This window comes from Nelumbo lutea, chromosome 1 (genome assembly GCF_056320005.1).
Source record: "Nelumbo lutea isolate HS-2025 chromosome 1, American lotus-T2T, whole genome shotgun sequence".
Lineage (NCBI taxonomy): Eukaryota > Viridiplantae > Streptophyta > Magnoliopsida > Proteales > Nelumbonaceae > Nelumbo > Nelumbo lutea.
The window spans coordinates 91,006,611-91,023,090 of NC_142684.1; the positions used below are offsets into that span (position 1 = coordinate 91,006,611).

Here is a 16,480-nt window from a genome sequence, read left to right on the forward strand (position 1 = left end):
TCCTCTACCCCAGTTGCAATTTTGAATTGAATGGCTGAACTTCAAACATGAACCATGTTCATCTATCTCAACATAGACTCTATGTCTAGAGCTTTTATTAACATTTATTTTCTCTTAATCTTTTCTTTAATTTTCCTTGACTCATAGGCATCTTATTTCGGCAATATCCCCTGGGATAAGGGAAAAAGTACATAGTTTTATTGAGTATCAGTTAATTTGTATACTGTTTTTGCAAATTCTTTCTCTAAAGGTTGACATTTTGGTAATGATATCCAGTGATTTGATATATGATTTTCTGATCATGTTGAGCAAGCGTTTGATTGAGATGGATGTTTCCACTATCCTGACAATTCTACAGTGTAAGGCCTCCTTTTGTTTGTCTTTAGCTTATGTGAAACTTATTTATCTTAGTAATTGTTGAGACTCTTGTGCGTAATAAAAATGACAGTTCTCTCCACTTTTAGTATTTAGTGTTGAGCAACACCTGAGGCAAAAATCTCCTATATCGTGTGATAGAATGATAGAAGAATGCATTTACCTGTACAGGCATACTAGCAACAAATTTCCAATATTTGAGAGAGTTCTTATCTGAGTTGTAATTTAGGTTACATTGACTATAATTATTCAATAGGTTGTGGAATGAAACTAAGGGGTGATGATCCAGCTTCCATGAAAGATTTTATATCGAGTGTTCAGAATAGAGTGAATGAGTTGAAATCCCCTTCTGGAAGTACAACACCTGGCCAGCCAAAGATAAACAATAAAAGGGTATGCTTTTATTTTATGTTTATTGTGTATCTGATGTGCTTATTTTGCATTTAGTTTAACGTATTTTTATCTGGTAATCCTTGCAGATGGAATTCATGCTTGAGACTATAATTGATATCAAAAACAACAAAAGAAGAGTTAAAGAGGATCCTGTTCCACATACACGGATAAAGAAGTGGCTACAGAAGGTCTTCTTTTCCTTTACATCAGCAAACACTTCTTGGCTTAATTGGGTTGGCTTGCTGGAAACTGATAGTAACTAGAGAAGATGTTGAAATTATTGAAAAGAAAAGTATAAAAAGGAAAGAAAAAGAAGGGGAAAACATATAGAAAGATGGGATCTGGTGTAATTGACAGAATAGGGTAGAAATGGTAGTTAACTTAAGATTTTCCAAGTGGGATCTGGTTTGGTCCCTTTGGAGGTATGACATGAATTTTAAAACACTAGTTATACTAGTCATAAGTAAACAAATTAGATGGGAGAGCTACACTTCTTTCCTCCCCTTCCCATAAAACTAAGAGGCCAGGTCATACCACTGGATGCTGCTTACCAGCTAAGTTGCACTATTAACTTATGCGGTGTTTGGAATGGCTACATTGTGTTTCCATTGTGTTTGTACTTAAGTCCAGCTAGGCACCATTTAGGCATTTTGGTTTTACCTGCTAGAAATCCTATTTGGTTGGGAAAAATCATGTAGAAGTGTTTGTTATGTGCATAGAGGTGTTGAGGGATGCTTCAAAAGTTGGCCGCCCCCCCCGGAAAAGGGGCATTTCCACTTCCACTTCAAGTGTCCTATGTGGTGCCTAGTGGAGCCTAGTAGCATCACAATAATAAATTACTATGCATTGTTTCATGTGCCACAACAGCTCAATCTCCCGAAATCCAATGCAAAAAACCTAGTCATTCAAACTTGAAACAAAGCCATGCCAAACACCCACTTAGTCAGTTCAATGTCTTAATATTGTTTCTTTATCAGTCAAGTCTATTTATATTAATTGCTTCATGCTTCATTTGCACTTTGCAGTTAAGAGTGGAAGATATTTTACTTCGAGGGCTCAAATGGAGCAAGCTGCTTGATCCCCACAAAAAGGGCCAGTGGTGGTTATCAGGGGAGGTTGTCTCTGAAACAGATAACATCAAAGAGGTTGCCAGCACCATAGACCATGAGGTTCTGGAAGCCCAAAAATTGCTGCAGATTGCAGCTGCACAAAGAATGAATACAGATACCAGGAGGGCGATTTTTTGTATAATAATGAGTGGTGAAGATTACATGGATGCTTATGAGAAGCTTCTAGGTTTGGGTTTACCTGGGAAACAGGTTAGCATATTTAAACTTCTCTTATTTATTTTGTTTTTCTTCTATATTTTGTAATATATTATGGCATAAATATGCAGGATAGAGAGATCATGAGAGTCCTTGTTGATTGCTGTTTACAAGAGAAAGTATTCAATAAGTACTACACTGCTTTGGCATCTAAATTGTGTAGCCTTGACAAGAACCACAAGTTCACTTTACAGGTATTCTTCCTTTGTTGGCTATATGGGAATACTCATGGTCATATCATTTATGAAATAAAATTAGGATTATAATTTGCTAGGTATCTAGAGATTATATCTAATCCTTGATTTCCTAGGTCAAATTCATTGGTGCATATGAAGTATGTATAAAGCAAAATATCTGTTCTGGTTTAGCATGGAGTCAAGTATATGGTCAATGCTTCAAAATTAGAATTTTAGTCTGAGGCAAAATACAAAGGATATGGATATTCATCAGAAAAAAAAATAATAATTATAAAGAAAACTGTTCTGGTGTACCATGGAATAAGATTTTTGAAGGTTCCAATCAAATATATTTTGGTATCTTTAGGATTAGGGAGTTAGAATTGCAAACATGCCAACTGACTAGTTAGTAAGGTCTCTTGTTGAGTGTAGTGGATACTTGGCATCGAATTCTGCCTGCACCAGGGTTGGGGGTTATGGGTTTGGGGAATGGGCAAACCCCCCATTGTGTAGCCCCATGAATGAAAAAAAAAAAGAATTAGAATGAAGCAAATTAAACAAATAGGAAGCATGGGTAGAAATATTTTCATGTTTTTGGATCTGGGTTCATGGTTTAGCGGGTTTGATGTCACTAATGCAAAATACCTGTTTTGGTATAGCATGGAATAAGGTTTCTGCAGGTTCCAATCAAATGTATATTGGTAGCTTTAGAATTAGAAAGTTAGAATCACAAAAGTGCCAACTGGCTAGTTTGTGAGCTCTCTTTGCTGGTTGTAGCAGAGACTTGGGGTTGAATCCCACCTGTAACAGGGTTGGGAGGGGGTAGTGTATATCAAAGAAGACAGAAATATAGAACGACACCTCTTGAGGAATGGTCGGAAGAAGAAGAGGTGATGTTGGATGAGATCCATGAGGTTGAAAGGAAAATTGATTTGGAATCAGTTATCAATAAGGAGGTGGAGGTGAGTAAAAGGTTGGGTTTATTCTTCTTGGGTGGAGAGGATTTTGCAAGGGAAGCTTTTATGGAAGTGGAAGAAAACTCCAAGGGGCCTTTGAAGGACAACAAGATGGATATATTGAGTTCTGATGTTCCTATTATTGGGGCGGGGGGGGGGGGGGGCGGAGATCTTCAAAGTGAAGCACGGACATCACAAAGTAATGGAGTTTTTCGGGTAGCAAAGCAAGTGTTAGAAAAAAATGCGGACCTAGAGCTTGAAAGGATTAATGAGATTCATGGAGAAAGGAAGAATTGTGAAGATCCTCCTAATGCGGTTAAAAGGTTCAGACATAAAAAGCTTAACAGATCTGTGCCAGTGCCGAAGGTGTTTGCTAGACTGAAGGGGGACTTTCTTGGGGTTGGAAGTAACAAGAGGATCAAGAATACAAAAAGAGTTGTCAAGAAAAAGAAAGAGACTTCTAACTCTCCCGATGGAGGATAGGGGAGGGTGTGTTTGGTGTCTTTGGGTAGGTGGTTAAATTAGTGAGGTTGTTTCTGTTTTGATCTTTGGGAAGGTGAGTTGGGGGGTCAAGTCCGTGGTTTGGTTGTGATCAATTTTGGTAGTTTGGTTGTGGAGTGGGGTGTTTTGAGTTTTGCTTGGGATTGGGTTTGGTGTGGGGTGTTTGGAACTGGGTTCATGGTTTAGTAGGTTTGATGTCACTTTGGGTTTGGTAGCATTCCAGGTTTATGCATTGAACCTGTTGCCTTGACCAGTTTTGATGCTTGGGCAAGAAGACAACTTTTCATAAAGAACTACAACTAACTACAACTTCCAGTATATGTTCCATGATGACATGGAACATGTTGATAGCTTCATCTGGTCCTGTGAGGCAAGAATAATACTTCTGACTTGCTGCAGAAAAGAAGGCCTAATATGTGCCTCTCTCCTCACATGTTGTGCTATGCAAAGGTTGTGGTGAAACCATCCACCATTTATTGATATCATGTCCTTTTGTGCTTTGTGCTTGGGAGTATTTCTATTCTCTCTTTGATTGCAGGTGGGTTCCCCCTCAAGATGTGGTATGCTTATTCAATCCCAACATTTTGAGACAACCAAAAATGAGAGGAAGAGTTATGTGGATGGCAGTAAGGGCAGCAGCGGTGTGGACTTTGTGGGAAGAAAGAAACCAAAGAATTTTCAATTATAACAGTAATACAGTATATCTAAGGAGGAGCTTATAGAAGGTATAAAGGCAAGATCTGCACATTGGGTAAAAGCTTTCGGACTTTTTCGTAGTTTCTCAGTTAATGAGATAGTAAGATCTTGGTTAGAAGTGGCACAAATAGATAGAAGGAGAGACATTGTATGGATTGGAAAGCCTCAACTGAAAACAAATTGGAACTGAATTTTAATGGTAATTCTATGGGAAACTCAGGAAGGGCAGTCATGAAGGGAGTATTCAGAAATCATTTGGGTATGATGTTGGGCTTATTCAGGATCAATTGGTTTTGGTCACTTAGTTAGAGCTAAAACTTGGGCATTGCTACAAGGAGTGAGGCTAGCTAAACAGCTTGGTTTCAAAGATTTGGAAGTGGAAGGGGACTCAAAATTGGTCATATCTTGGACAAGGCAATTAATTTCAGCATCTTGGGGTTAAGGAACACTTTCAGGGAGATAGATTACCTATCAAGAGAACTCAACATCAACTTTAGCTGGATTATAAGAACTACAAATGGGATGGCAGATGTTTTAGTAAAATAGGAGGTTAACAGACTTACTTTGTTTTGGGCAAAAGTGTAAATCTGTATACCTGGGTTGGTTGGAGTGCTCCAATGTTGTACCAAACTTGATTCATATCTTAATCTAATGGATCTCTTCTGCTGATGAAAAAAATAAAAAGGTACTTTCAGAAAAGTCAAAAGTGCAAAAGAGTAAATTTGGGATCTCCAGATCTCACCAAGATGCTCTCAATGTAACTCCCTTCAGCACATTTCCTGTTAGACTACTCATAGCTTCCATTGTGCAAATAAAAAATGTGAAGACAAAGGTTCTGGATGCTGAACTGTTAGATTCTGGGAGGATCCGTGGTGGGGAGAGCTGCTTCTTTGCCAGATATTCCCTAAACTCTTTTTTCTTTTTGTTTACCTGAGAGAAAGGTAACTGATTTGATTATGAATAAAAAGGACATGTACATTAGAGGATGTACAAAGTGGACAATAGTTGTTAACTGACAGCATCATTGGAGGGATCTGACTATGAACAGGATGGAGGGTAACAGCATGATGGGATTTTCCCAAGACTACTACGTTTTACAATAGTAAGGTATCCCCAAATTATAAAAAATGGAAAATTACTAGAGTTACCCCCATCTCTTTCTGCTTTTGCACTCCAATTGGGTTTCATCATGGGGTTTTGGACTCTTAGGGGACTGTATTTGGGAATTGAAGTTTAGGATGGAAAATGAACCATGGAAATGCTTCTTTCTGAATTTTACTTTATAATAGAGCCTTCTCTATTCATATGACAATTTTCCACATATCCTGCGATTTTGTTGGTGGATTTTTGAACTGGTAAGAGGGTCAACCTGAGGATGACCTCATAATCAATAAGATCATGGTTTAGCCATTTAAGGTTCTATTATGAATGGTGGTGTTAGTGTTAGTGATCTCCCCTCATTCCCAGTTGGGGTTACCATAACCTTGGTGAGCATAAAAAGGGGAGAGAAACAAGTATGTTCAATATTACATGCATAATCAAGTTTTCTTAGGTTGACAGTTTCTGAATAAACCACCAAGGCCATGGGACATGGCAAAAATTAAGTTTACAATCTAATTATAACCAAAAAGCATCTTGTAAATTGAAATTGGCACAATAAAAGAGAAAACTAGGCAATAACATGAGAAAATCAGGGCATTCAAGTTCATTCTTGTGCTTTCCCCTAGATATTAACTGGATAGGACATACTTTCTCCATTGCTTCCCTTAGGCATAGTTTGGGTACTCAAGACAGTAGGGGTGATCATTTTTGGCCCAACCAGGCCCAACCCTCAAATTTCCGGGCTGGGCTTGGGCTCAACACTTCAGGCCCACCTGGGCTTGCAATTATATCTATATTGTATATTATTATCTATTATATATAGAAATATATTTTATTTTATATTAAATGTTTTATATAAAAATTTAATATATATTATACATATTCGTGTGTTGAGTCTGTTGACACACTCACTATTCATGAGTGTTGTCCCAACTCAAATAGGAGAGAATAACTTGTTCTCTAGGTTTTCTATCCATTTATAGAGGAAGACAAGGCCCTCATTCCTACTCCTAAGCAATGTGAGACTTGGAACAACACTCATTGTTAAGTGTTATGAATACACATGCACAAACACATACACTCAATAGTGAGTGTTGTCCCAAGTCCCACATTGCCTAGGAATTAGAATGAAGGCTTTGCCTTCCTCTATAAAAGGACTTGAAATTAGTTCTTGATGATATTTGAGTGGACAAACGGTGACTGGTCAAACTTCTTCCTTTTTTCTTCTCTCTTTAACTCCTTACTCTTCTACACTTTTTGCATAAAATGACTTATCAAAGCCTCACATTTTTTTGTATTTTCTCAGATTTGGGACTTCAATGAGTTAGAATAGATTAGGGAAAGATTTTAATTCAGAGGACAAAAGGGTGTGGTCAGCAGATCGAAAGGCTCAATTCACAGTGAAGTCTTTTTATAATAAATTAACAAAAGCCCCAGGGCCGGGTGGGTTCACAATGGCTTTTTATCAGGACTGTTGGGATATTTTGAAAGATGATCTTTTGTGGGTGTTTGAGGAGTTTTTTAGGAGAGGAATTGCCAATCCGGGTGTGAACTCTACATTTATAGCCTTAATTCCAAAAAAGAAAGATGCTTCCCACCCGAAGGATTTTAGGCCAATTAGCTTGGTTAATAGCTTGTATAAGATCATTGCAAAAGTGTTGTCTTTGAGGCTGAAGAAGGTTTTGCCAGATATCATTGCACACTACTAAGGAGCTTTTGTGAATGGAAGACAAATTACTGAACAAATTTTAATTGCTAATGAGAGTGTGGAGAGCTTTAAGAGGGATAAGAAGGGAGTGGTTTGTAAGTTGGACTTGGAAAAGGCTTATGACTTGGTGGACTGGGAATTTTTTCGGAAAGTTTTGACTAAATTTGTGTCTGGAATTGTCATTACTCAGTGCTAGTGAATGGGACAGTGGTAGATTTCTTTCTAGCCAGTAGGGGTATAAGACAAGGAGACCCCCTTTCTCCTTTCTTGTTCATTCTAATTGCAGAGGTTTTGGGGAAACTGATTCACAGAGCAGATTCTAGGGGGCTTATTAGAGGATGGAGAGTTGGGAGGGTGGAAACCCCCTTACTCACTTGCAGTTTGCTGACGACACGATTCTGTTTTGTGAAGGTGGTAATGTGAGCTTTATCAGGAATTTGAAGTCGGTGATACAACTATTTGAGCAAATATCCAACTTGGAGGTTAACCTTGGGAAAAGCTGTGTTGTGGGGGTGAATTTGGAGGAGGGAGAGATCAGGGAGAGTGCTGAAGTGCTGGGGTGTGAAGTCTCAGGGTGACCTTTGAACTACTTAGGGTTGCCATTAGGTGATAATCTTATGAGAGAGAGCTTTTGGAACCCGATGGTGGAAAGGTTTGAAAAAAGACTGGTGTCATGGAAAAAGAACTACCTCTCTCTTGGTGGGAGAATTACTCTTATTAAGGCCACGCTTACTAATTTACCTATCTTTTTCCTGTCGGTGTTTAAAATCCCCAGTGAAGGTTGCTAATAGATTGGAGAAGTTAATGAGAGATTTCTTGTGGGAACCGGGAGAGGAAAAGAGGGATCATAGAGTTAGCTGGGAGATAGATTGCAGGAGTAAGACGTGGTGGTTTGGGGCTTGGGAATATTAGGAGAAGGAATATGACTCTGTTGTGAAAGTGGTTGTGGAGATTCCCCTTGGAGAAGGAGAAGCTATGGGTTAGAATAGTGGCAAGTATTCATGGGATGGAGCATAATGCATGGGACGCTGGAATCAGAGCTAGGACCACAAGCAATTCTCCTTGGAAAGCCATTCATGACCTGCTACCAGTTTTCTCCCCTAATATCAAGTATGATTTGAATTCCGGTAACTCCATAAAATTATGGGAACAAACCTGGGTGGGGAGTGCCCCTCTAAAGGATCAGTTTCCTTATTTGTTTGCTCTTTCTGATCTGAAAAATGAGCCAACTTCGTCTTTTACCACCCCGTCCTCTTCCACTTCTGGGATTGGGTGGAACTTGGGCCTAAGAAGGGATTTAAGGGACTCAGACTTTGACAATATTTTGAGCCTTATTACAATTCTCCCAACGACATTTTTTCTTGTGCTTCTTTCTTCGAAGTCTTAAGTCAGTCCACCAGTCCTACCTTCCCTCCTTTTCCTGTTGATGAGGTTTGGTGCAGAGCAATACCTCCTAGGGTTGGTAGTTTTTGTTGGGAAGCCTATCTGGAAAGAATCAACACTGGTGATCTGCTCCAAAAGAAGAGACCCAATACTTGTTTGTCACCTCAGTGGTGTGTTCTTTGTAAAGCAGATGGGGAGACTAGTTTTCACCTACTGGTGTCTTGCCATTTTGCGAGGTCAATTTGGGAATGGGCTTTGTCCCTATTTGGATGTAGCTGGAATACCCCATCAGACTTGCAAGGCCTTTTTTCCCTTTCTCTTTTCAGGTGGCAGATAAAAAGGGGAAGGACAATGTGGAGAGGACTAAGGGCTGCAGTATATTGGACACTTTGGGAAGAAAGAAACTCCAGGATATTCTCAGAAGCTCAGAGAGGAGCAACAGATCTGAGGGCTATCATTCATATTAGGGCAGTACAGTGGGTGAAATCTTTGGAGCTTTTCACAGATTACACTATGGATGACATGTTGAGGAAGTGGGGTGAAATTGCAAATTGCACACAGACTAAGTCAGTAATGAGTGTGGCTTGGACCCCTCCACCTAGTGGATTCGTGAAACTAAACTTTGATGGGTGTAGCAGGGGAAATCCGGGACAATCGGGGATTGGGGGTGTTTTTAGGGGTGAAAATGGGGTCATTTCTGCTATGTTCTCAGGCCCAATTGGAGTGGGTGACTCCCTTAGAGCCGAGATCTTTGCAGTTATGGAAGGAGTACAGAAAGCTAAGGAGTTGAACATCAGGAAACTCTTAATTGAAGGGGATTCAGAGGTGGTGATAGGGTGGCTGATTAAAGATCACAATGGCTTATGGAAGTACAATAATGAGAGGAGGAAATTCAAGTGGCTGGTGTGGGAGATGGAAGTTAAGATACTTTGGGTTAAAAGATCAGCTAATTCCCTAGCTGACGGTTTAGCTAAGCAAGGGGCATAAAGGGATTCACTTTTTTGGGCTAAGCTGTAACTATAGTGTGTTTTCTTTCTTTTTTTTCTTTTCTTGAGGTTCTTTGTTGCTCTTGGAAGATAAGCGTGTGTCTTCCTATTGTAAATCTTCTTTTGATGAGTTAATGAAAGTGTTATTGATCAAAAAAAAAAAAAAGAAAGAGGATGACAGGTAGGGCTGTTCATAAGAAGACCCAACCCGACCAACCTGGCCAACCCGGACCGATCCAACCCGAGTCGGCCGGGTTATAAAAAATCATAAACCGATGATTTGATTCGGTTTCGGTTTTCATGTATGAAAACCAAAACCGACCCGAACTGAACCGACTTAGTAGTTAGTTCCTAGTTAGTAGTTACAACCTACTTAATTACACTATATATCTCTCATCTCTATAGTGTAAGTGGACACCAGTTGGCAAATAGTACTCTCAAACTCTGCTCCCTCCGCAACTGGATCCATGGATGGGCCACAAAACATTAAGGAAATGCTGGTTTCCTTTGGGAATGTAGAGCCAGAAATGAACACTTGAACAGCAACTAAGTTACCACTAAGTAGAGCTGAAACCGACCCAAACCGACTCAAACCGATCAGGTCGGTTTTGCAGCCAGAAATGAACACTTGAACAGCAACTAAGTCACCACTAAGTAGAGCTGAAACCGACCCAAACCGACTCAAACCGTCAGGTCGGTTTTGCTTAACACAGGGTCGGTTTCGGTTTCAATTTCAGGTAACCCGACCAGGTCGGGTCGGTTGGAAAAATATCAGTAAACCGACCCAACCCGACCCGTGAACAGCCCTAATGACAGGATGTCCCTTGGCATGTAATCTGGAGTAAGTTTTTATTCCTTAAAAGGTGGCTTTCTTTGTTTGGTCTGCCTATCTGAACAAGATTCTTACAAAAGACAACCTGATTAGGAGGGGAATTTCGACTGACTCACCTGTTTGTGTGTTATTATGTAATAGATCAGAAGAGTCAGCTGATCACCTGTTGCTGCATTGCAGTTTTACATACAACATATGGTGAAAATCTTTAGAATTTTTGCCATTAAAAGCTGCTGCCCTGCATCAGTGGAGGCTTTTGTATAAAAGGCTGGTGAACACATGGTCTGAGTAAGAGAGGGAAAACTCTATGGAAAATGGTCTCAGGAGCAGTTTTCTGGTCAATTTGGTAGGAAAGGAACTCAAGTCTCTTTCGAAGTAAAGGCTGTCAAGAAGAGGAAGTGTGGCAAAAACTAGTTTGGGAACTGCTATCCTGGTCATCTGCACATCTATCAAGAAATAGTGTTCCTCTGAATTCTCTCTTTCATTTTGAAAACCTTTTTATAATGATAAATGGGATAGTGGTCTAATGTTTGATTGTATTCCCCAATCCTCTGGGTGTACATGTGCCTTTTTCTTATTGAGGTAGGGACTTAGGGAGTGAGGGAAGTAAGGTTTAATGGGTAGAAATGACAGGTTTTTGGTTGTTCCAACTATTTTCCATATTCCTTTGCCTATTTGCCCAAATTTTGTATGGATTTATCTTGTTTAATAGGTACATGAGAAAATGTACTACGGAGAGGATAAGACAAGAAACACTTGGATTACAAAGGATAAGAAAACACTTGTTTTATTAGCTCCAATGGTGGTTTTAGATGTTGAAGTTGGAAGGCTGGTTGTCAAGGGGGGATTCTTGGTTATTTTGGGACTGGTATGGTATGGCTAATAAAGGAAATAGGAGAGGTAATTGAGTTACGAATTTGAGGGTTGAGATTAAAAATGGGTAAAGGGGTTCTAATAAAATGGGTGATGTGTGGATAATGTTGCTTTTATGGGTTGCCAAATCAAGGTCTAGGCTAATTACTGATCTTCCCACCCTCCAGATCTTTTCAAAAAGGGTAAGATTCTAAGTTAATCCAAGCCACTCATTGGGTGAGTTTCTAGATAGCAGTCAGATGAAACTTGAAGGGTGGTTGAAGCTAGGACTGGTCTCTGATGTTTATTCTTTCTGAAGTCCAATGGTTTCATCAGATGGGCCATTTGATGCTTATATGATTAAATATTGGTCCAGGCTATGATTAAATAGTATAAAAATGTTTTTTTGGTCTTCCATGCGGTTTTGCATTCTATTAACATGCCATTTATGTTAATAGGTGATCTAGTTATCTAAATCAATCTGTTTATTTTCAATTTGATGATGTAAGTTCTATAGATGATTTTTGTGCTACTAATTCTGATTACTTTGTTCTATAAATATTTTATGCCTAAAACAGAATGGAATGGTGAAACAGAATTCACATAGCTGATTCATATGGGTGGGATAAGGCTTGGATGACGATGATGGTTAACCTAGGTCCACCCCTGATACCTGGCCCAAGGCCAAGGGTAGGGGTGCAGCTCAGGTTGGCCCAGTTTTGCATTTTACATCGCTTCAGGCTTGGGCCTTTGGGTCAGACCCTTTCAAATGTTACAAAAGATCAACCTTCGCCCACCCAAGTTGCACCCCTACCCAAGGGCCCAAGCCTAGACTGCGCCTGAGGTAAAGTCCAAGCTAGAAAACTAAACCCAGCTTAGCTTGAGCTAAAATTTAACACTTGGATTGGGCTCAGGCTTGGGTCCAGGTGGGTTGCTTGAGATTGAGGGGGTTTACTGGGCCAGAAGTTCTAGAAGGGACATGTTTTCATCTCAATTCAGCAACCCTTACTGGAACCTCCTTCCAGGCTCAGGTTCAGCCAAAGTCATCCAAGCGCAGCTCATCTGCCCATGTACATTGTTGGCTTGGGCTACTTGCCCAAGTTGCACCCCTATTGATTTTGCACCTCTGTCTTTGTGTTTTGCACCTTCAAGTATAATCACCACCTATTTTTGATCAGTAGAAAGCCTTTATGCCGACTCATAGACTGACTAAAGGATGCCTTTTTGGACCCAAATGGTTAGAATTATTTTTTTTTGATGAACAAATAAAAGAAAATTTCTTAAAAAGAAAAAAAGGTTACAGAGTAGGAGGTGACAAGTTATCATGTCTGGTTATCTAACTTGAAAAGTGTATTCTCTCCCTCATTCTTTAAGACTCTTGATGTTGACATTGATGCCTTTAATGCCCTAGCAATGGAAATGAGGACTTGTGGACTGTCCCCATGCTGCCAAACTTATGGACATCTTTATCTTGTTTAAGGGTGGTTTCTTCTCACTTCGCATTAATAGGAGGATTATGTTGAGTACTTGACATGCCGGGAGTTTGTGAGTGAGAGTCCATGACTTTCTAATACAGACACATAGATCATCATTGAGTGGATGCTAAATGAATTTGATGGTCCATGGAGTCTGCTATTTTATTAGGGTAACTAGAGTGGTAGAGCCTTACATAGAAACGGCAAAGTGATTTTTAAGATGGATTCTGAGATCGTCCAATTTGATGTAGAATGATAATGGACCAATGTGTATACACCAGAATATCAAAATGCAAGATTAGATAGAAATTTAAGATGGAGAGTTAAGGACGAAAGGTAAAATATCATAACTAGTTCTATGATAATGCTGCTGAACAGAGATTTCAGTGGTAAGAAATTGTAGGAAAACTAAAGATAAGGAAAGAAGTAGCTAACTAGTTACACTAAAGAGAAAAGAGCAAATCAGCAGATGGAGAGGGAGTTACCGACTAGCTTGCTGGTAAGGTGCCTGGATGGTACTAGCAGGTGCTTGGGATTGAATCTCGCCTTCACTGGGGTTCGGGGGGGGTGTCTTGGGGGTTTGGGGAGAGAGATTGTTAGAGGCACAAGGGGGCAGGAACTACAAGTATATTCTAGAAGGAGAAGAAGGCCACCTCAGCATAAGGAAGCCAGTGCAAAGACATCTGGAATTAACTGAATCAACTTGGAGTTAACTAAATCAAACAAGTTGGCAAGTTACAATGCTGTTGTAAATCAGTTAAGGCCACCTCAGCATAAGGAAGCCGGTGCAAAGACAGCTGGAGTTAACTGAATCAGGCAAGTTGGCAAGTTGTTATAATTTTGTTGTAAATCAGTTACATTGAAGGCAAGATTGAATATAAATACAGAGGTGTACTTACAATAAGGAATAATAAGAAGATTTGATCTCTTTCTCTCTTCACTCCTGGTGTTCTGGTAGTGTTTTTTGCTGTTTGCAGGTCTATGTTTTGGATTGTTGAGGTGGTGGTTTGTTCTTTGGTTACTGCCTTAGGGCAGGGTAGTGCAATGATGGGCCTGGTTTGTGGTCTGTTTTTGATGTACATAACCTATTCTTTGGCCTGGTTAGTTTTTTGTTAGTGGGCCTTCTTGCTCTTGTATCTTTCTACTCTTTTTTTAATAACTATTTTCTTTACTTCCAAAAAAATACTAATTTTGACTCATAAAATGACTCTTAGGTATCTATTAGTAATCCTCCTATAAATTAAATAACTAAATGCAACTCCAAGATAGGCCCAGAAAATCAAAATACAAGCTCAACTTTTGTTATGAATTGATGCACTAACAGTAAAATGTCTAATTACTCTCTTAAAATATTTCAAATTCAAAATATCTTGGTCTCATTGGATAGGTAATGTTTCTGGAAATCACCAAAACAAAATCAAATGAAAGTCAAATGGAAGAATTTTGGCCCCTTATAGGCTGAAAGAAATTTGACAAACTAGAAACCTCAATTTCTCTGAACTCTAAAAACTCCAGTAATGCAAAGTAGAAAATCATTTTTAATTAACTCAACTAAATTGACCTCTTCCATGTTTTCTTCCCAATTTTCATATTTTCATTACATGAAGTCTTGCAAAATTAGGGTGGTGATGATTGGAGAGGTGCTATTTATATTTGCATAGCGGTCTATGCATCCAGAGTTGTCTTAAACTCTTCATTTTTGTACTGATGTTGATGGTAATTATGAGTGAGGTTCCTAAGCATCCCCTCTGGACCCTCTTGATGGCATCTGGAAAAAATGGAAAAAGGTTGCGATTATTATATTTCATAGTTTTTTACGCATCTTAAGTGATTCTATTATGTTTTGAGTCTTGACTCTTGACCAGTAACTTTAGCACTAAAACTGAAAGAATAACTGTTTAGAAAAGGGAAAATAGAAGGAAAAGAATGGAACTATGTGCTTAATACCAGTTTCTTTGGTGTTCATGCTTTTATCCAGATTACATAAAGTATAGTTTGTAGTCGTTCCTGATTTGCCAAATGGCCAAAAAAACATGGTAGTTTCCACCACCCCTCTCCCCTTTAGAGGCTTTCTACAGTATCTTTGAATATTGTTGATAAAATGCTGAAATTCCTATGTTTCATTTTCTACAACTAAACCAATGCTGTTAGCATGTATACCATGTCCTCGTTATTGTTCACAAGGCAATGGAGAGTTGTCCTACTGTTTCTCCTACACAGCTTCTACATAAAATTGTTTGTCGACACCTTATGGTTGTCTCAAAATTTTCAGTATTGCCTGTGGGACCACTTCAAAGAACTTGATTCGATGGAGCTTCATAGATCAATGAACTTGGCAAGATTCGTTGCAGAGATGCTTGCCTCCTTTACCCTCTCCCTTGCAGTCCTGAAGACTGTCGAGCTAAGTGACCCCAAGCAGTTGAGTGCCAAAAGGGTTATGCACTTCCGAATGCTTTTTGAGGCTGTTTTGGAGCTCTCAGATGCACTCGTATGGAACATCTTCACTCGCATAGCTGGAATACCTGAACTTGAGTCTCTTAGAAATGGCCTTGGGTTCTTCATCAAGCAGTATGTAGTGAATGATAACAAAGTTTTCTCTGCAAAGTTTAAGGTTGCAAGAAAGGCCCTCGAAAATGTTGCAGGAGTCCTGATGTAAGTTTTTGATACACTTTTTCAGCTATACCAAATTGTATTATTTGCCCACACATGGTGTATGCTGGGGTTGTTTTGGGAGGTAGTGGTTTGCTTCATAAAGTATTGTTACACCTCAAGTGAATCATGAAAGATTAGATTTAATGGCTTCATGTATTATTCTTTCCTATGCAATCAAATCAAGTGCTTGTACTGGTAAAAAAAAAGGTTAAAAGAAATGTAGGTAAACCACAAGCACTCAAAGAGAAGTCTCTCTCTCTCTCTCTTTCTCTCTCGACAGTTTATTGATGATATTTTGGATATGAGATTGATAACCCATTACTGGTTTTCTGTTTATTAACGTATGAGGCGATTCAGTCATTCATTGATGATCCTCATGTCAACTCTGAGGATCTGTTTGTCTGGAAACCCCCAAGTTACCTGCTGGATAGGTTGAGCCAAAAGGACAAGAAATGGTGGGAATTCGAGGTTCAACCTGCTCAACAGGTAGCCTGGGATTGACCCATCAATCACCGTTTATGTCATGGTAGGAACTAGGAAGTGGTAGAAATCCCTAGTCCCTACAAGCTACAACCACCTCCTGGTTGGCCGGTTCTAATGTTGGCAACTTGCATTTTTCCTCAAAAGATTCCATGGCCCATAAATAAACAGTGATAGTTCATTTGCTATTCCTTTATAGTTTGTTTGGTACCATTGCTGCTTGAAGTCTCAAAATTTGGTCTTGAGCCTCTACATGAGTCCCATGTAAACATCGACTTTGCCAAACCTGTATCATCTTTGGGCAGATTCAAAGTATAAGGCTTTGTTTGGTTGCAATGCAAATAAATTTGTACGATGCAAAACTATGGCATTGCAAATTATTTGAGGGTAAATTTTGACCTATTTTGTTTGATTGCAGTAGAAATGAAGTAAATTAAGACATGAAGCAAAATAAAGTAAAATCCAAAGCAAAATTAAACAAGAATTTGCATTTTTACATTTACACTCCCATGCATTTGTACTAGACTACTAGTTCTAATAAATTTGCACTGCAACCAAACACAGCTTAATTGTTTGTACCATCTTCACG

General features: G+C 39.2%; 1 protein-coding gene across 9 annotated transcripts in view; it reads left to right on the forward strand.

Moving 5' to 3' along the window:
- Nucleotides 1-15,659, forward strand: part of LOC148876093 (MIF4G domain-containing protein / MA3 domain-containing protein) — a 33,996-nt gene extending 18,337 nt beyond the window's left edge. For all 9 annotated transcript variants that reach the window (XM_088966043.1, XM_088966048.1, XM_088966044.1 and 6 more), the window contains exons 9-14: nucleotides 277-359; nucleotides 632-768; nucleotides 855-956; nucleotides 1,794-2,087; nucleotides 2,165-2,287; nucleotides 15,032-15,659. In XM_088966043.1, coding sequence (XP_088822169.1) covers nucleotides 277-359; nucleotides 632-768; nucleotides 855-956; nucleotides 1,794-2,087; nucleotides 2,165-2,287; nucleotides 15,032-15,415 — 1,123 coding nt within the window. In that variant the 3' untranslated portion in view covers nucleotides 15,416-15,659. The remainder of the gene's footprint in view (nucleotides 1-276; nucleotides 360-631; nucleotides 769-854; nucleotides 957-1,793; nucleotides 2,088-2,164; nucleotides 2,288-15,031) is intronic.
- Nucleotides 15,660-16,480: the final 821 nt, after the last annotated feature.